General features: G+C 56.5%; 1 protein-coding gene across 8 annotated transcripts in view; it reads left to right on the forward strand.

Annotated features, from left to right (window-relative positions):
* The window catches only part of TXNRD2 (thioredoxin reductase 2), a 75428-nt gene that overhangs the window by 19713 nt on the left and 35138 nt on the right, over window positions 1-20577 (forward strand). For 7 of the 8 annotated variants that reach the window (XM_025474831.3, XM_025474833.3, XM_049101873.1 and 4 more), the window contains exons 9-11: window positions 7696-7715; window positions 8511-8602; window positions 10706-10880. In XM_025474831.3, coding sequence (XP_025330616.1) covers window positions 7696-7715; window positions 8511-8602; window positions 10706-10880 — 287 coding nt within the window. Of the gene's footprint in view, window positions 1-7695; window positions 7716-8510; window positions 8603-10705; window positions 10881-13246; window positions 14216-20577 lie in introns of those variants that run through there. The other variant, XM_035706628.2, reaches the window with a different exon arrangement.

The following is a 20577-nucleotide window of genomic DNA, read 5'->3' on the forward strand; positions in this document are numbered from 1 at the left end:
CCCACTTAGTGAGGCATCTGTGGTCGGGGTCGGGGCTTCATTCCCCTGAATGGATGTGCTGTAGTTTATCATTCCACGATTCACGAGCATCTCACTTGGCTCTTTTTGTCGTCGTTATGAAACGCTGCAGTGAAAACCTTTCGTGTGCATCGTATCTGCTGTCATAACGTTTCTTACGTGTTCTGTCCACCTGTCAGAGTGGTTTCCTACACGCAGAGAACCCAGGTACAGGGCTTCGCACGTCTTGCGAGCAGGTGCTCCCTCCTGGTGGGCTGCTCCCTGTTACAGATGCACTTGTGCTCACTCCCCTCTTCCTCCTAACCGGGCCATCGGCTTTCTCATGAGCTGTAAAACAGGAAGGAGCCTTTGCTGCTGCTCCCGGGGGCGGGGGTGTGGAGGCAGTGAATGCCAGTTGTGTTTCTGTCCAAATGTGTGGTCACTCCCAGTGACTGTGGTCAGGCTCACGCAGGCCGGGGACCCTTTGCCTCTCATCTTCTGCGAGCTCCCCAGGCTGTGCTTTGTGTTTTTACTTGGTAATATTATTTCCTACAGAAGTCTGTAATTTTCACACTGTTATGTTGATCACTTTTTTCCTTTATGCTGAAATTTTGGGGTTATCTTTTCTTTTATCTTTAGCTAGCTAGTGGGTTAAATGTGACCTGATTCTATTTGCACTTGTTATTATTAGTCATTGTTTCACATATTTACTAGTCACTTAAAACTTAGTGTGTCTGTGAATGTGTGTGTGTGTGTATGAGAGAGAGAGAGAGAGAGAGAGAGAGAATGTGTGTGTGTGTGTATTGTCAGCTTGGTCCATGGCCCACTTTCTATCTGGTTTTTCTTTTTTCTTATCTGTTCCTTATCTTCTAGCTGGTTCAAGTACTAGGGCTGTGATTCCATGCCGTTTCTATTGCACATTTTCTTGGCTTGTCATGTTGTTTCACTTGCATGATGTACAAATGGTTTTTTGTTTTTTGTTTTTTTTAAACCTACCTCAGATCTTTTTCTACACTTAATGGCTCTTAGATTTATTGCATGTTCAGGAAGGCCTGCTCCACCCCCAAGATTGTTTTTGAAAAAGAGCCCCTGTATTTTCCTTTAGGGCTTTCACAGGTCGGATTTTCCTTTGCATCCTTGGGGCCTTTGCAGTTCATCTTTGATGTGATGTGGTGTGGCGTGGCATGTGGCGTGGGGTGGGGTGTGGCACGGTGTGGAGTGGCATGGCCTGCGGCATGGTATGGAGTGGTGAGGCACGGTGCGGTGTGGCATGGTGGACGCCAGGCTACCAGGGTCCGGGGTCGCTGACCAGCCATCCCATCAAGCCAGTCTGAAAGCTCAGTCCCTGAGTGGAGTTCAGTCCTGCTCTGGCTTCTGACTCTGACTTCCCTGTATCACTGCCACAAGTGCCTGGCACTGGCTTCAGGTCTTCTTAGTTCTCTTTTGCCCTGACTCTTGCAGGTGGAACGTCGGCCGGCTTTGCCAGCCCCTCCATAGTGGTCTGCTGGCCCCGCAGTTCCAGCAGCCCTGAATGTGCAGCGGCCTTGGAGGCCAGCTTGCTGCATGGTGCTCGTGTTCTGTCTGAGGTCACCTGTGCGCTTTGGTCATTGCAGCCTGTAACCAAAGGCCAGCATTTTCTGAATCCTGGTCTTTTGTCAAATTAGTACCTATGTATTCGGTTCTCTGTTTGCTATTTTCCCATTACATATTTTTTGATGATTTTATTTATTTGAGAGAGAGAGAGAGAGAGAGAACATGAGTGGGGGGAGCAACAGAGACAGAGGAAGATACAGATTCCCCGCTGAGCAGGGAGCCCCACATGGGACTTGATCTCAGGACCTGGGATCGTGACCTCCACCAATCGATGGAGCCACCCAGGCTCCCCTTCCCATTATATTTTAAAAGCAGTGTCTCAGTGTCCAGGAAGGGGTCAGTTTCTAGCGATCGTCCCTGTAGCCACCGCTCACAGGAGGCCGGGTGTGTGGAGAGGCTGGCCCAGGCCATCGCTCAGGGCTGGACACGGCGGGAGGCCCAGGCGGGCTGGGCACCAGTGGTGAGTGCAGGTGGCTGGGGACCCGGGCCCCTCCTCTGTGACCGTGTGCCAGGGCAGCAGCCTGCTCAGCTGGGAAGACACTGCCCCAGATATTTCAATCGGGAAAGAAAGTGCTGTGTTTATTTTCTTCAGAAAAAAAACATTTAGGAGATTTTTTTTTTTTTTTAAAAAGCTCTTTCGTTTAAAAGGAATCTAGGTATGTTATTGTTTAAGAAAAAAAAGTGTTTGCAATGTATCAGTCACCCGTTCCGTTCTGAGCATGATTTATGTGAGGAAATGGTTTTTTTTAAAAATTAAGCTGGAGATATATCCCTGTACGATGCTTCTGTGAAAATGCGGCTTTTGTCCGGTGCTGTTAATGCAAGTTGTAACAGTGTGATATGGGAGGCAGTGTTTACATGCTGCATTCCTCTGCTGCAGTCAAAATAAGCCCGGAGGGCCTACAGTAGCATTTCTGTATTTTATCAGCTTGGGCTGGGGCTGAGGGGGAGGCCTCCGCTCACACTTGGAGGGGCTGTTTCTGCCAGATTTATTTGCCTTATAAATATTCCCTGTGTTTATTTTAACTCGCCTTTAAAATGGAGCTGAAATTAATATGGACCCGAGGGCTGCCCCCGGCCCCGTGGTGCCTCCCATAGCCGAGTGGGGCATTTCTGCTTGGTCCCCGGGAGGCGCGGCCGGGGTGGAGGGTGCCCAGCGACCGGGCCTCGGCCTGCAGCGGGTGCAGCTCTCAGCGGCCAGCTCCCCACGACCTGTCTGTCGGGGGCTCCGGATGGGCACGGCTGGCCCCGCATCCCTCCTGGGTTCTGCAGCACGCACAGGGCCTTCCTCCTTCCGTCCTTCTCCGTGATGGGGCCTGGGCAACATTGAGAGCTTTCAGGGAGCATCCGGGTGGGGCACAGCGCCCAGTAGCCCTCAGTAGGGCCTGCGGCTCTTCGACCTCCCGTGGTTGTTCCACGCCTTTGCCCCCTCGAGCATGGACCCCAGTGGCCACAGAGGCGTTTGGCCTCACAGACACGTGAGGAGCTCGCCTGCCCTCCTTTGCTCGAGTCCGGGTGTGGGAGCCCAGGGCTAGAGACATGAGAGGGGATGAAGAAGCCCAAGCCTGGTTAGAGAGAAGAGTGAAACAGCCTTAGCACACAGCTGGCTGCCCAGGTTGGCACCTCGGTGGTCACATCACGTGCAGAAAGCGCCATCATATGCAGTGTGAGCTCCCAAGTCCATGAGCATGGCCCTCTGAGGCCAGCCCGGGGCCGGGGGGAGCCCTGGCTGCCCAGACCCTCAGAACCACACCCTCCGCCTGAGGTGGGACCATGTAGGTCTACTCAGCCTCGACCACCCGAGTGTCAGCTCTGTGACTTATTTGGCATTTCTGTTGTTCTTGCTTCTTTGCTTTTCTGTGTAACTCTAGGGCAGACTGAAGAAGTGAGGAGGATTCTGGGGGAAGAACAGGGTCCCCTGGGCGGGTAGCAGGAGCCTCAAGAAACTGTCCATCACCCGTGTAGGAAATGGGGTACAGAGGGGGGGGTGCACTGCCTTGTATGAGGAGGCTTGGAGACAGGCGTGCAGCCCGCCTGGTCCAGATGTCCAGCCCAGCAACTCCGTGGCAGGAGGAGGGAGGGCGGAAAGGGGAAAGGTAGGCAGACCGCCCCACGGTGCCTTTGAGGAGGCAGGCACTGGGGTATCTGGTTCCACCTTTGATCCCACAGCCTGGAGATCTTAGCTCACTCAGCTGGAGGGCCACCTCCTCTTCCAGGCCTTCTGGCCCCAGGCATCCTGGCTGGGACTTGAACCCCGCCTTCCAGCCTTCCCCGCCCAGGATCCTCAGGTCCCCACACCCTGGAAGTGTTCAGGTGCCCTAGTGGTGGGGAGTCAAGGTCACTGTGCTCCAAACCCCCTCGGTTCCCCGGCCCAGCTGGTCGGCACTCCTGGACCAGCGGGGCTCTAAGCTAACAGCTTCATGGTGACTTCAGTGCCATCACCTTTCTCTGACAGCAGAGGACTTGGATGAGAGCAGAGGCGCCTGGGAGCAGCTCTTCTCCCACGTTGGCCTGATACACAAATGAGTTGCCATTTCCAGGTGACAGCCCAGACCCTGCTCTTCCCACTCGCTGGCCCAGGACCGTCCACTCTCCTGCAGCTGCGCACAGCCCAGCCTTCTGTCCTGGGGGCCCAGGGCTGTGTGAGGCAGGGTGTTTTTGTAACTCAAGCTGATTTAACACTGCCTGTCAGAGCTGGTCCTAGAAGCAGCTTTTTTTTTGACCCTTACTTTAAGTCTGGAAGCCGACTAGGTATTGTGATCATTTTTCTCTCTCTGTAAGCGCCAAAGGGGAGGATATAAATTTTATCTTGTGAAGAACCACAGCCATTTGATTAGGAAAACTCATTGCTACGAATTTTCTCATTTCCTGCTTAATGTCCACCTTCGTGTGGTGTGACAGCCTTGTGTTCAGCAAAAGGGAGACTGGGTGTCTGCTGGAGACATGGCTACGAGCCTGGAAAGCCCTGCTGACCACCTCCCTGGTGGGTTCCTATGGCTAAGACATGCCAGGCTCGGAAGATAAGTCCTCAGGGTAGCATCTGTCATGAGGCAAGAACGTAGAGTCTCTGGCTGGTTGGAGGTGGGCCCAGTGTGGGACCCTGACTAGTGGGATGCGGCTGGCAGATCCCAGGCAAGCCCAGAGCCAGCCCCCCACTGGGGAGAAGGCCTTGGCCCCCCCTCCCTGTTACCCTCCCCCCCAGCCCATTTGGCATTTCCTGCACCAGTGGGGCTGCCAAGGAGCCAGGTGCCTGCCGTGAGGCCCTCACTTTGTGTGGGTGTTCCCCTTGGGGAGCGGATCAGGGGCCTTCAAACTCGAGAGGCAGGTGGAGGGCTCTTTAAGCTGGGGCTTCATGGGTCTGAATTAAGGCTTTTGTTTCTGCTTCCTCCCCCATTCAGATTTTGAACAAGAAAGCCTGCCCTGTGATTAGGCTAATCCCACAGTAGTTATACCTTCGCATGAAATGTTTGCACACCGAAGGGCACAGAGAGCAGAGTTGCCCAGAACACATGTAAAATTGAACCCTGGGGCTCCCGGGATACAGGGTGGTGACTTCCTGCGTGGCTGGTGCCCCTGTGTCCGGGTCTCTTAATGTAGTGACAAGGCCAGTGTGTCCATCCCCCAGAGCTCCCTCAGGCCCTCTCTCCAGATCCTACAAGCTGGTCCTGACTTCTGCTGCTGCCAGCAGCCTGCCCTCCTATGGCTGGCAGGGCCAGCACTGGTCCCTGCACCTTGGCAGCTGGCCTCAGCCCCATTGTTCCCAGGCCCCCTTCCTGGCCAGGGGTCCCTTCGGAGGCCAGAGGAACTTGTCTGCAGTTTCAGAGCTACCAGTAAAAACAAAACAGAACTGCTGTCTTCTGGCTCTTCCTACCCCTGGTCCTTCCTACCCCTCAGAATCCGGAGGCACCAGTGTCTATCTGGTTTTGCTTTGGCACTTTCCTCCTTTAGCTCATTTGAAGAGAGTTCTCTGAGTTCTTGGATCCCACATTCTGCAAAGAATAATGATTATTTGATAAATTGGGGGCAGGGAGGGAGTGAAAACCAATACTATTGATCGCAGGGACAAGAAGAGACCCCAAATTACCTTCAAGAAAGCAGGACGCTTGCTCGTTTATGGGATTTCAGCTCTACCCATGCGACCTATGCAGTCAAGGACACCTGCATCGGAGTGGCTGAGCTGGCCCTGGCCTTCTCCCAGGTGTGCCCTCTGCCAGTGACTCAGCTGCTGGCCTGAGAGGGGTGGGCACCCATGACTTTGAGGTGGGAGTGGGTGGCTGAGAGCGCTTGAGGTGGCTCCATGGGAGAAGCTGGGGGCTCAGCGCCTGCAGAGCCTCCTATCCTGCCTCCCTGTCTGGTTCCCCGCCCACATGGTGCAGGAGGCCTGGGAAGTACCTGGGGGCTGCAGAAATCAAGTGGTTTGCCAAAATCAGGAGACCACTTTTCTGCGTCCTCAGCAATGTGATACGAGGGCCTGGAGCTCTCCTGGATGCTGTAGCTGGCAGCCAGCTGGCTCCTGCTGAAGGGGCCACTTAGAGGCAGGAAGCCCCCAAGACAGGCAGGGACAGCCCCTTGTCCCACAGAGGGACTCCCTCAGTACCTGCGCGATCTGGCCGTTGGCCGTCTAGGAGGTGGTCGGCCTGCCCTGTGGCCACCCCTGGAAGCAGGGAGCACGGGGCACTGCGTGTTTGGCATGGATGCTTTTAGCCAACCTCGTTCTTGCATCAAAGGCGGGATGTTCAAAGCAGTCAAATCCTGCTTGTATTTTAAGTAACTCCTCATTTTGTATCTTAAAGAAAAGCTTATACCTCGCACCATATAAACGTTGAGTACAGAAGAAGGTCACGTAATTTTGAAAACGTACCTACACAGAGGCATACATGCTCCACGTGTGCGTGGCTGTGAACACACATGGACACACATGTCCACCCACGTGCCTATTTCTTAGGCATTGCCAGGCCCGTATGGGGCCCTGAAGGCATCTCTATGCTCCTGGCCAGCTGTGGGGCCCGGTGTCCCTCTCTACTTTCTCGCACGATGAGCTCTGTTCACTCACCCCGACATGCGACTCCAGCAGCATTCTGTCCCCAGCTCCGAGAGGAAGCCGTGTGCCAGTTGCTTCCCGCAGGGCGCCTACAGCAGTATTCCACGGGATATACTGCTTTTTGAAATGGAATTATATCATTAGTACCTGCCAGGATTAGTGCTGACATTGGGCTTATCCATCCTTACATCACCTCCTCTCGTTCAAAGGCTGAAGGGGTGATCTGACAAGCCCACCCACGCGTTGCCACCCGGGCTGGGAATTTTCTTCTGTGTTAGGTTCTGTGCACATGTGTGTATGTGTGCTTGTGTGCATGTGTGTTCATGCATGCAGAGTGGAACTGAATAACAGGAGAGGATTTATACCACCAGGGCACGTATTTTAAGTGACTCTTCTGGGTCCTGGGTCCCCCTCTGCCCCCAGGTACCCTCTTCCTTGCTCAGGGGGCTGTCCTGGCCCTGGCCTGTGGGTGGTGGTCTAGACAGGCACATGTGGGCCTTCCAGCCTGGCCTTCCACGGTCCAGGAATGTCCCGGTCACAGCCAATGCTCTCCCAGAAGCCTCCCTACTGTCTCCTACCCACCCTATCCTGCAAAGCATGTGTGCTTCCGTCCCGGCTGCCGAAGACCCAGAGGGGGGACCCCAGGGCAGAGTTTACATTAGGACAGAAGGAGAACCATTTCACTTCTTCTAATGGGATTTGTATTCACACGCCCATGGGCTCCATATCCATCCCCCTCCCAGGACCTTTCACAGACGTGTGTTTTGTCACTGACCACACACATCCTTCACCACCAGGCAATTTTCTGATTCAGCGACACCGTGTTTGTCATGTATTTCACAGTCGGAGCCCCTGGGAAGTGGGTTTTATACGTTGGGACAACCTGTTTGAACAGTTAGCCTCAGCTGACTCATCAGCAGTGACGCATCAGCTGACCAGGCACCTTGCACGAAGCAGAAGGGCCCCGTCCCCACCGCGGAGGCCCTGGTCAGGGCAGCTGCTCGCGTGCCACGGTGGGCCACATGGGGGGCTCACCGCTCTCTCTGTGTCTGTTCCCCCAACAGGTTGGTGGTCGGGGCCAGCTGTATCCTTTGCTGGCATGCAGGTGACAGCCGGTCGGGCTCGCGGTCCCAGGAGTGGCAGCTCGGTTCCTACGGCCCCTCCCCCCAGCTCTGCCTTCCGGACGGAGTGCAGGCTGCCGCCCGGAGCCAGCCACTTACAGGGCCACTCAGGGCAGATGACCTGTACTCAGGGGACAATTTAAGGCTGACCTTTGAGGCTAGGGCTTCCTGGAGGCGTTTCCTGAGCCACACACTGAGATGGCTGAGTCCATTGGGGCAACTGAACACAGCCGTGAGGCAGGTGGTGCTCCCTGGAGGGCAGCCCCATCCAGGCCCGTTCCTTCAAAGGGAGCAGTAACTCCAGAGAGGGTCAGGAGAGGAGCCATGGGAGGACCTGAGGTCAGGGGAGGGGCTATCTGAGGGCAGATGAGAGCTGGGTCGGCTAGCTGGGAACATGGGTGGAAGGCCGCTGTTTCATGTCTTTCATGAAGGAGATTCTTCTGTTGCTACTTAGACCCCTTGGGGGTGGGCCTGGCCCCTAAGACTGACATTAAACTCCAGGGAGCCTGGACAGATGCCCCATGGAGGCAGAAGCCGCCCGGGCCCTAGGTGCCCACATTCTGTGGCTTCCGGAGTCCCCTCCGCCCCCCGTGGACATGTGTTCATGAGAAGCAGGGGGGGCTCTGTGGCTGGTGTTGGGAGCCCCCTCAGGCTGATTGGAGGTTGGTGGGGCAGTGGGTGGCTGGCCAGGGCACTGGGGGGTCTCGCCCCTTGGCTCTTGATGTCATGGTCCATTAGCATTCCTTAGCCTCCGGCAGACGTGGCCCTGGAGTGTGCTGGCTTCCTTACGGGGCTCGGACTGGACACCACCATCATGATAAGAAGCATCCCCCTCCGGGGCTTTGACCAGGTATGGCCACGTGCGCCCAGCTCCCGCCCTGTCCTCTCTCCCGGGCAGGTGCAGGCGTGGGCTGGGAGTGAGGTCTCAGTCTTTAGAAACTGGCCTTCAGTTGAATGAGAAGATCGTTCCCAAAATATAAAACACCTGCCAAGAGTGTGGAAGGAAGGCTGGCACATGGAACCTATGGCAACTTCCCACTGGACCAAAGGGGATGTTGCTGGGCACATCAGGCCAGCCTCACGGACCACAGGGTTGCATCAGCTCTTCTAGTCGTTCCATTAGTACGTCGGCGAACACGCTGTCCCCTCTCTCTCTTGCTGAGCTCCTCTGGTGTCTTAATGGGGTGCCACCTCCCCAGGGGTAGCGCCAGGTTGGGAAGTGGGTGCTAGACTAGGGAGGCCCTGGGTGACCACCTCAGGAGATTGGCAGCCCCTGCCCACACTCCCTGTCACCTGCCGTCCATGGAAAAGCTGTAGTTTGTGAGGCAGGATGAGCACTTGGTGGCTCTGCTGGCCGCCCCCCTCCACCTCCCTGAGCACTCAGTGTCTGCACAGCCTCTGAGGCCCCGCCTGCCTGAGGGCCCACGTCCTGCCCGCTGTACCGGGCCACCTTGCAGGGTCTGAAGGGTGCCAGTTGTCCTGATCCCCATCTGGGCAGACACCCCTGCTGACAGCAGAGGCATCCATGTCAGGAGCTCCTGGCTTGTTGTTTTTTCAAACTAAAAACTCTTCAAGGAAGAATCACCTGTTAAAAGCTAAGTCTAGAACTATCACCATCAAGATGTCAAAATGTGCTCCCACGTGCCTGAGAAGGAGGACAGAGCCCGTCCATCTGCAGTCTGGGCTCTCGGGGCTGGTGAACTCTTGCAGAGGGAAGCAGTGGGTCTTCTGCGTCCGGCCCCCAGCCCCAGCCCACCTGGTGGATCCCTGGCCCTCTGCTTGTGGACTAAGTGCCTGCAACGGTGCCGCAGCATCCCCAGGAGGTCTCTGTGCCTCGGGCTGTGGGTAGAGTGTGCCGGGCAGCAGACAGCAGCCACAGGAGGCTCTGCTGCGGGATGCAGAGAAGGATGAGGCCTGTGGAGCAGAGGAGACTGTAGGAATGAGGGCTGCTCGGAGACCTGGCCTTCCAGCCCAGGAAGAAGCTGGAGACCGACGAGACGGGGTGCCCTGGACACGGGGCATGGTCGTGAGGCCAGGTGACCCAGGCCCTCCCTCAGAGGAGTATGTGCAGCCCCGTGGCAGACCTGGGGCCAGTGTCTGGCCGTGTGGCTCAGTTGGGTCCAGCGGTTCCCCCCTCATTCTGTGACAAAGACTCCGGGCTTGTCAGACATCCAGAGGGACCAGCAGCCTGCACTTCTGTTCCCATGACCGGTGTGACAATCCTGAACAGATTAATAAATCTAAGTGAGCAGACACCAGAGGGTTGAAACAGTGGCTTTTGTTTTCTCTTAAAAGAAAAAGCTGTGTCCAACTGGGGCTGGCGTGCATGAGTCCCCACAGTGGCCCAGGAGCCAGGGGGTGCGGAGCCTCTAGGCTGGGAGGAGGGAGCCCTCTGTGCAGGTGTCCCAGCCGCTCCCATCCCTGACCACACGTGCTACCTTGCATATCTTGGTGGGGAGCAGAGGGGCCTGCCTACCGTCCCAACTCCCCAGGGGGTGACCGCATTCGGCAGGGGTGGAGGGGTGGCAGGTGTGGGGCAAGTACCATCTGGGTCAGCCAGGCCAGGACCCCCAGGAGAAAGGGGTGCTTCTCTGTCATTGCTCTTAGTGAAGACTTAATTCATCAGCGTCTAGAGAAGAGCCCAAAGGTGAAGTGTGTCCTAACGGAAAGGCCCCAGGTCCTTGGATGAGGAGCTGGGGGAAGGGGGACATCAGATCTGTCCCGGTCTAGCCCTCAGCTCCACAGAGAACGAGAGGAGCCAGAGGGAGGGATGGACTGAGGCAGAGTAGCAGAGGAGGAGAAGCACTGGGCCTTCCTCAGAGGGACCTTTCTTGGGCTCCTCTAGGGCTTTTTCAGGCAGGAAGGAGGCCACGTCCTTTCTTCCCATAGTCCTCAGGAGTGGACGTTCTCACTGCTGCCTGGGCCTCACAGCATGTTCTCTTGTGCTTTGCAGCAAATGTCTTCCTTGGTCACGGAATACATGGCCTCTCAAGGCACCCGGTTCCTGAGAGGCTGTACCCCCTCAAGAGTGCGGAGGCTCCCAGATGGCCAGCTCCAGGTTACCTGGGAGAACCTCACCTCCGGCAAGGAGGACGTGGGCACCTTCGACACTGTCCTGTGGGCCATAGGTAAGGGTGCGCCGAGCCACGTGGGAGCCACACACGGAGACCCGCAGCACCGCCTCCCCTTCCTGCTGTCTCCAGGGCCCCCCTCGTTCTGCTGGCTTTCAGGTGGGCCAGTTGTAGCAGCACACCTCTTGGGCCGTCATAACAGCCCGTGGGATTGTTTCCATTACCTCTGGCAGGTTGGTTTGAGCTCTGCAGGAGTAGATGTGTTATTGGCCTTGGTAGACGCCACACTTTGCAGATTTCCAGAGATGGCTCAGTGACGGGGCGCAGGCCTTGGGCCTTTCTCAGCCGCACATAGGCTGGCTGGCAGCTCGCCCACCAGGGGTTGCATTCTCATCCTCCTGTTCTCTGCAAGGTGTGAGTCCAGCTTTTTGTGGGGGTGAAAGCCAAGCAGACATGGCTGGACACAATTAGCCCATTGCTGGCCTTGCCAGGAATCCCCCCTCCCAGGCTGGCTCCTCCCTGCACCCCAAGGGGCAGGATGGAGAGTGGGGATGCAGGGGGCTAGGAGCCTGCCCTGGACTGGTCTGAGGGAAGGGATGGAGCGAGGCAGGAAAAGCAGAGAGAGCTCAGATGCGTGCCCATCGCGAGCCTGCTTGTGGCTGGGGCATGGTGGCACTGTGAGTGGGCTCTGGCCGCTGACAGGTTCTTGTTAGTGGGGGCATGTGGAGCTGGGTGCAGCACACCTTCTCCGACATTGTGCCCACCTCGATACCTGTCTTCTAGGGTTGAAATCTCATCGTCCTAAGCCCCCTCTCCGCTTGCATGTTAGAAATAGGAGAAATCCAGGTCTTCCTTTCAGCATTTCTAGTTCCCTGGGGTCTCTCTGGCTGAGCCTGGTCAGGTGTCCTCTCCCTGTGGACCTGGGCTCAGAACCTGTGTAGCTATGAGAATCATCATCTGCCTCCAGGTCAATTAATCGAATGTTTACTGAGTGCTCAGAGGGGTGTCATGTTGGCGTTTGTCAGGACCTGCAGTGAGGCTCCCAGGAGGAACGGAGCTGCATCTACAGAGCAGTGTACTTCTGAGAGGCCTCTCTGGTCTTCCTGAGTTCTCAGGGGGCTTGGAAAGCAGACGACGAAATAAATTCTAGAGGAGCTGGAGCTCTTCACTTGTGTGGGGTCAACAGGAGAGGATTTAAGGAGCAAGGAAAATGCCTTGGAGTTGATTTACTGCCTCTTGCCCAAAATTTAGTTAAGGACCATAAGAAATATTCTTGTTCAAATCGTAAAAGTAAATTTGAGTAGCTTTATTTTGAACACTGTGACAGATTGTGTAACTACTCAGATCTAGAAGCCGAAATTGACATTTATCTTAAACTCCATTCTAAAAGGCAAGGTGGTGAGCTTGTCCCCTCGCATCCGCACCCCCAGCCTCTTCCTTTGTCCCCCTGATATCACTTCGGGGTCCCCACCACCCACACCCGTCCTCTTGCCATTGGACAGAGGCAAGGGCCTATACCTATATACCATCAGCTAAGCCCACACTGATGGCAGTGGCTCAGAGGGCAAGGGGCTGTGCCCTCGGAAAGCCTCAAGGTCCTCCCAGCTTCCAGACAGGTCCCTGGTGGGCAACAAGCAGAGCCCCTGGCGCTCAGGCCTGCCCTCCCCGCCCTCCCACCCCGCAGGAGTCCATTTCATTTTCTGTATTTTCAAAAAGAGCATCCCCCAGACAGTCTGCCTGGCGTGATTGATGCTGGGGGTGGAAGCTTTTCACAGTCCTTGGCCTTTGACCTTGCTTCCCGAGGCGGCGCTGCGGTGGCTGGCGGTGGCGGCGGTTTCTGGCACGCCTTCTGGGGCTGTACGGGCATGTGCTGACTTTGCTGCTCGCTCCCGGGCCAGGTTTTGTAAACAATCAGGAGCCGCTTCCCAGTTCAACAACTGGGAATGTTTTCTGCTGGTTTACCCCAATAAGCCTTTAACTGAGCATTATTTCTGTTCGCAATAAAGGATGATCCGATCCAGGAGGTTAAAATAAAACACCCAAGGCTGAAGGGCTGGCACAGCCAACAGCTCCCGGGCCATAGGTCCTGCCCTAGTGGTGAGTTCCGTGTGCACGCAAGCTGGGCTTTGATGCGTGTTTAAAACCAGAGAGAAGGATGTCCCTCGTGTCGGGAGGACACACACCCAAGGCTGCAAGAAGCTTCCCTGAGGCTGAGCTGGCGCCTGGGTCCCCGCGGGTGAGGACAGTGTGCGAGGGGACGGTGACGTGGGCCTGCAGTCTGCAAGCCCAGAAGGACTCGAGCCTCTTCCTCGGCCCAGCCTTGATCCCCACGTGGTGGATTAAACACATTAGCAGTTAAAGCAGTTAATTGCTGTGCAGGGGGCCGGCTCATTGTTTGTCTCTGAATCACCCACCCACACCAGGTGTCTCAGATAATAGACTGGGAACTCGCAGCGAGGAGGATTTCCTGTCTGCAGATGTGCCGATTACGGTGCTGAGTGAAGACAGTCAGCCTGCACCCGCCGCGGGCTCCAGTTCACCCCGTGCAGTTAACCAGTTGTGGCCTGAATCCTCAGCCGTCGGGGGTGGGGGGCAGGGGCAGGACGGGGCATCCGGGCATCCGACGGACACTCGCGGGTGGAAACCCTTCCGAGCCGGAGTGCGGCTGAGCTTTAGCTTCGACTTTGTTTTGGAGGCTCTCGGAGGGAAAACCGGCCGCTGGGACTCCATGGCCCTCAGCAGCTCTAGCCTCTCGGAAGGTTTCCCGTCCCTCTTTCAAGGCCAGGGAGGTGGCTCTGGGGCATCCCTCCCTGGGCCACAGGAGTCCTGCCACGGTCCAAAGGCCCAGACCGTGTCCCCACCTGGAGTGTCGGGGACGGCTGTCCTGGCCTGCTCAGCAGTCCCCTTGCTCTGTTAGGGAGCAGGCATTTCCTCTTCCTTGGACTTTGTCTTAGGGGAGTTGGTGTTGCCTACCTGTGTGGAAGACCCACAGGTAACCTCTGAGCCTCTAAAATGGTATAAAGAGGGGGAGCCTGGATGGCTCAGTGGTTGAGCGTTTGCCTTCAGCTCCGGTCATGATCCTGGGGTCCTGGGATCGAGTTCCGCGTCGGGCTCCCTGTAGAGAACCTGCTTCTCCCTCTGCCTGGGTCTCTGCCTCTCTCTCTGTGTCTCATGAATACATAAATAAATAAATCTTTAAAAACAAAATAGTATAAAGAGAGCCAGCAGGCACAGGGGGCCCAGCTTTAGAACTTGTTTTTTTTTTTTAATATTTTATTTATGTATTTGATAGAGAACATGCACACATGAGTGGGAGAAGAGCAGAGGGAGAGGGACAAGTCAACTCTGCGCTGAGCACAGAGCCCAACATGGGGCTCAATCCCATGACCCTGAGATCACGACCTGAGCTGAAATCAAGAGTCAGACAGTCAGCCAACTGAGTCACCCAAGTACCCCCACCCCGGCTTTCCAACTTTGAATCCAGCTACCACACTGAGGACCCCACCCCATGTTCAGCCCACCTACACAGAGTGTGCCCATGGACCACACCAGCAAGCTGGTGGCACCCGTGGGGACAGTGAGGGGGCCCGTGGTGCCCAGGAGCGGAGTGCGTCTGCCAGGATGGGCTGCAGCCCGAGCCTCCCCCCTCTACCCTGGGGACTGCTTGCTTCAGTTTATAGGAGGCGCCTGGCGCAGCTACATTCAGCTGATGTCTCCTCCATGCCTCAGACATGCCCCTTCAGGTCCCCCCGAGTGCCGAGTGCTGGGCTGCAGCTCTGGGGGCTACAGACTGAACAGAAGGGAGCCCCCAAGGTTGGGAATTTATGGGTGGGAGTGCTCTGAGTCCGGCCAGGAGGAGGGAACAGTCCAGGCCCCAGTGCCTCCGGACAGCCATGGCTGGCTCTGGGCTGCTGGGGAGGAGCTGGCTGAGCATGGGTGCCACCGTGTTGAGAGAAGCCCAGTCCAAGGCCACCAGGCCTCTTCTTTGGGCCTGTATCTAGCTATGGCCATAGGAAACTGTGTGGGGCCAAGTTCTGTGCGTAAGCCTCTCATAGTCTAACACCTTTTTTTTTTTTTTTTTAGCACGGAGGTCAGGTTTGTGAAAGACTCAAATCTGCTTGTGTATGTGGTTGTCTGGGAGGGGAAGAAGACATTCATGGAGCTCTTCCTGTAGGCACCTCCCACAGGCCGAGGGAAGTGGCTGGGCCTGAGGCCATCCACGGCCGTCCCCACCACACCACGTGGCCTTGATGGTGCACCATTGCGCCCAGCACCATTGAGTCCGTGGCTGTCATTTATTTTGGCTTTGGCTCACGGTGGTGCTAACCCATCATGGAGGCCAGGCAAGGGCAGCGGGAGAGCAGCACCTTGTGCTCCCAGACTGGCCCTCTGCCCTCCGCGTGGGACGCCCTGCGTGGCCAGGGGCCTGCGAGCTGGCTCCTGCCTGTGTCCAGGGTCGCCTCCGCCTCCACAGCCATCAGACCCAGGCCGGCCTACCTTCACGCTCGCAGTCTTTTTGCCAAGTCACCTTCAGTATGTATGTATGTATGTACTTATTTATTTATTAAAGATTTTATTTATTCATGAGAGACACAGAGAGAGAGAGAGGCAGAGACGCAGGCAGAGGAAGGAGCAGAGCAGGCTCCATGCAGGGAGCCCGATGTGGGACTAGATCCGGGGACTCCAGGATCACGCCCTGAGCCGAAGGCAGATGCTCAACCGCTGAGCCACCCAGGTGTCCCACCTTCAAGTATTTATGGTTAGAACTTGGTGGAAGCTAGTTGCTTTAAAAAAACAGAAGAAGAAGGAGAAGGAGAAGGAGAGCCTTAGTGAAATGCTTTTGGAGATAAATGGGCACCGTTTATATGCATTAATGTGCACTATTTAAATTTTGCAAGCACTACTGGGAGCAGTCAACCAGCAGGAAGGTTATATTGATGTTTGTAATTATAGTGATAATTACCACCTGCCAGGGAATATGTTCCTCTCTGGGGTTCCTGTGGACCAAGCTATAACTGGGCCAAGCTAGAGGCCCCACCAAGTTCCAGGGCTGGCTGTGGGGTTAGGAGTCCACGCAAGCTGTTTTATGTGTTGCCGGTGGTACACAAAGGCTTAAATCGGAAAGGCCTGTGTGTTTCCGTGGGGGAGGTGCTGAGAGGGGTCTTTAGGACCCTCTAGGGAGCAGTGGCTGGTGCTGGGGATCACAGTAAGCCGCCAGCCTCAGATCACTTATTCATTCAGCAAACATTGAGCCCTGCCTGGGCCCCAAGCCCATGTACTCCACCCTGCTTGGGGGGCTTGAGGTTGTGGCTGGGGCTCTGGGGCTTGCGTAGAAGGGGCCATTCATGGGAATAAAAGCCCTTTGCTGTTATCCTTTGCCCTAAAGTCTCAAAGATGACAAGAGACATATAATAAATTTTTAAAAATTTTTATTTATTTATGATAGTCACACAGAGAGAGAGACAGAGAGAGAGAGAGAGAGAGAGGCAGAGACATAGGCAGAGGGAGAAGCAGGCTCCATGCTCTGGGAGCCCGACGCGGGATTCGATCCCGGGGCTCCAGGATCGCGCCCTGGGCCAAAGGCAGGCGCTAAACCGCTGCACCACCCAGGAATCCCTAAATTTTTAAAAGGCCTCAAGAACTCTGACTAGAGGTGCCAAAAGCATGAGTTCCACCTTCTGTGTCTGGCCCAGAGTGCCCCACAATCCAGCGTGGGAGGGGGGAGTAGCTGGCTCTGGGGAGCCACGCATGTGCCTCCCAGGAGGGGTGCCCGGGGTGGGCCCTTGGTGAACCTGCGTGGGGCTGCTGGCCCAGCCTCCTGGACCCCCATCCTCCCGGCACTGGGCTTCAGGCTGCTGCTTTTACACACTCACTGCATCTGTCTAATCAGAGCCCCTCATTCACCCTGTCATACTCCTGCTGGCACTTAAATCTTACCTCATTACACGGATTGCCCTTCACTCGTCGGAACGTGTGCTCCAGGCAGGCGTGAAATTGGAGGGAATGCCCGTCTTCCTGTAACAGGGTGAAGGAGGCAGAGGAAACTGCGTGTGTCCAGTCGTCTGCATCCCTGTGTCCAGCTGAGGAGGTAGTCATGACCGCCAGCCACCGTCTGGGGAGTATCTGACCTTCCGCCTTCTGCGGCCTCCTCCAGCTGGCTGAGTGAGCGTGGTGGCTGGGCTGCCTCCCTGGGCCGGTAGCAGCAGCTGTGGAACTCCAGGGTAGCGAGGAGAGGGCCGGCCTGGTCCAGCTGCACTGAGAGCTCTCAGGAGGAATGCGGCCTCTTGCACGGCTTCAGAGCCCCGGGGTGTCCTGGCTGCTGGGCCTGGGGAGGAAGGGAGGGACTGTCTTGCCTCTGTGACACCAGGAGTCACACGGTCCCCTAGGGGGCTCAGATCAGCAGACAGGGCTGAGCCTGATGAAGGGGGTACCTCCAAGGGCCCATCCACATGTTTATCTGAACATTGCCTCTGAGGAGAAAGTGAGAACAGTTTGCATCTGGAATCTTAGCGCCCTCCCTCATTGCGGTAAATATGATGGAGTGTCATTTGAGTATCATGTGAGAAGCTCTTACAAGGCAATAAAGTCATGGAGATACATATAAATGAATGAAAAAAAGGCAAGAAAGTGGAAGTTCACAGAAGAAAACACAGCTACTTAATACGTGGCCCAAAGTACGTGGTTATACTGGTAAATGTGCTGGCAATCAAAGTGGAAATGACAACAGCAGCGGGAGTGAAGGAGCAAGCCCAAGAAGGGGCTGTCTGCATGGGCACAGCTCTCGGCCCTGTGCCAGGGAAGCCCTGCCTGCTGGCCAGCCTCCCTCTGAGGACACGTCCCAAGGGACTAAACCAACACGATCCCTGCATCCCCATCCCGGTAGAGCCATTCAGCCCACTCGGCAGACCAGAGCTGGTGCCAAAGAGCTGAGGCCCCAGGGGGCAGAGATCCCTTAGTGCACAGGGTGGATGGCCTGCTGGGGGTAGGGAAGCACCATGTGAGACATACAGGGTGATGCACGGGGTGGTGCCATGGGGACTCCCCTCTTCTCCCAAATCGCCTGAGGAGTGATACCTTTATTTTTGTATTAGAGGGAAATTGTCAGGGAGAAGACTTTGGGGGTTGCCTGAGTCTTGCTTCTGACCCAGACTGGGCGCTGTCCGTGGGGCCAGAGCTGCCCTGCTTGCACGGCCAGCCACTGGGTCCCCATCCCAGCACCCATTCTCTGTCTTCCTTGGGAGCTCCAGGCCTGAGCTGAGTGGGGGCCCTGCACCTGTGGGGAGACATGAACCTGATCTGAGCACAAGGGAACAGAACTTGGAGTGTCCTGGGATACGTCTCTCCCTCCTCCATGACCACGTCCAGGTTGTTTGCTCAGTGAGGCCCACATCCTGGTTGTGGCCACATGGAGCTTGCGGGGGCCTACTACAGCTCGGGGGCATGGCCCCACAGAATGGGGTGCCTGGGTGGAGCTAGACCCCTGCCCAGGCCTCCTCTCGCCCCCCCAGGCCCTGCCAGCACAGCTTCCAAAACCTGATGTGCCCATGGCTGTCCTTTGAGGGCCATCTCTGTTTGGTGCAGCCTCTTTTTTTTCCTTCGGTGTTCTTTCCCGAAGTAACAGTAGACTGCCTTCCACAAGTTGGGCATATTCATTCTGTCAACCCCTACCGCTGTTACTTTTAACAGCATCTTGATATTTTAAATTCATCTGATATTCTTTGAGACCTTGGATGTGGTTAGACTGACATCTACGAGGTGTGTGGTTCCCGTGGTTACCAGCTGATATACGAGGAAACGTTCCTGGCCTCTACTGACACGTCAGGCAGGAGCGCAGCACGGCCCATAGTCTGTGGGCCTCCAGCATTGTCCTCGGACACTCCAGCCTCAGCCTGGAGCAATCGCCAGGGGGCCATGGGCCTGCTGTATGCCTGCCTGCCAGAACTGGGGGTCTGGGGAGAGCCTGAGGGCCCAACTCTGAGTCCTCCCTACCTGCAGGGACCCTCGGCCCACTCCGCAGACCCCCACCAGGCCTGCCCACTGGGCCCAGCTCCTTCCTTGCTTGAGGCACAGCACATTCTAGTCCCTTCCTAGACTCAGGGTTCCCAGGCTGCCTCGTCCAGGGAGGACGCTGACCAGTGCGTCTCCATTCACAGGACGGGGGCTGGCCCCGGTGCTGTCAGAGGGCAGGGACCTCCAGAGCCTCCTGTCTCGCCGCCGGTGTCTGGTATGCTGGGCGATGGGGGTCGGCCCGCCCAGCACCTGATTGCTGCGGCCAAGCCGAGTGAAGAGGCCGGAGCCGGCTCCCCGTGAACTTGAGAAGCGCGGCTTAGTTGAGCCTCTGTGTTTTGACTTCCCACTCTGGGAGAGCAGCTGGAGACTTAAGGTTTCCCTTTCACAGGACTAGGTCTACCAGATGTTCAGATTGGCACCACCCGCCACCCGACCTCTGGTGTATCTGAGCCACCACGAGCTGTGGGAACCGGGCCTTTGAAACCGTTCGTCTTTGCCTTCAGGGGATACCGGGAGCCCCAAGGGGCTGCCACTGCCCTCCCAGGGCCCCACAGGAAGGGCCGTCTTTGCCACCCCCGGCTCAGTGAGGCTGCATTGTCTCAGGCTGGGAGCAAGGCGCCTGTGCCGGCAGCCCCTGTGACAGCCCCTGTGACAAGGCCCAGGGCTGGAAGCACATGAAGCCTGGCAGGGAGGCCGGTGCCACCATCTCCTGCCCCTGTTGGCCTCTGCGTCCAAGGTGTGCTCATCAGTATTAGCCAAAGTGACCTCACCCCGTGCTTGGGTTTGGGCTCTGCCTTTCTGCCCGTCTCCATTCTCGGCTCTGGAGGTCTCCAGGCTGGGGATGTGGGCCGGGCAGGTGCCACAGGCACCCGAGCGGAGGAGCTGAGGGCTCCTCGTGTGGAGCTGCCCACGGCCTGACTCTAGCCCCATGTGCTCAGCCCTGCACTGGCTGCCGGAGAGGGTCTGTGGGGCCGGCCCTGAGCAGGACATAAGTCTGTGCATTTTCACTGCCTCCTCCAGAGGACGTCCTGCTGCCCGACTCTGGGGACAGCAGGCCCTAGCCTATTCATGCAAACACCGTCTGGTGGTAGGATAGATGCATTAATCCACCACGAAGCACCATCCTGTATGAGCCTACAGGAAGAGCACCCTGTGGGAGGGTGGGAGCCCCAGCGTCACGGGCGGAGTGGGATGGACGACGCCTTACCCCAGGAAGGGCCACGTGGAGACTCAGGAGGCCGTCCCCCAGACGTGCTCCACAGAGACTGAGACACACACGTGCATCCCGGCGCCGCTGGAAAGTGTGCACGGGACAGGAGCCACGGCTTCCGTGAGAGGCCCGGGTTCTGTATATTCCATGGCCTCTCCCCTCAGGGCCTGGTGGTGTCTGCAGCTACGGCTGTGGTGACCTCTGATCACGCTCTGCTGTGTCCACCGTGCATCCAGGCCTGATGTGGGCCGGCTCCCCAGAGCTCGGCCCCGCGGTGGGGAAGGGTTGAGATCACTGTCCAGGGAGGGGGCACACACATTCTTGGGTTGTCACTACTTCTAGACTTTTTCTGTGGTCAGAAGCCATAGGAACTTTGTATTAAAAAAAAAAAAATGAATTTCCAATTCAAATTTGACTTTATGTTGTTTTAACTGTCTTTGAATGGCACATAAGGTCTGTCTGCAGCTTTATTTATTGTTTGGACATAATTCTCTTAGGACACATGGTGGGAATATGGGTTCCCATAGTCTCCTG

The sequence above is a fragment of the Canis lupus genome, chromosome 26, assembly GCF_003254725.2.
Source record: "Canis lupus dingo isolate Sandy chromosome 26, ASM325472v2, whole genome shotgun sequence".
Taxonomy (NCBI): domain Eukaryota; kingdom Metazoa; phylum Chordata; class Mammalia; order Carnivora; family Canidae; genus Canis; species Canis lupus.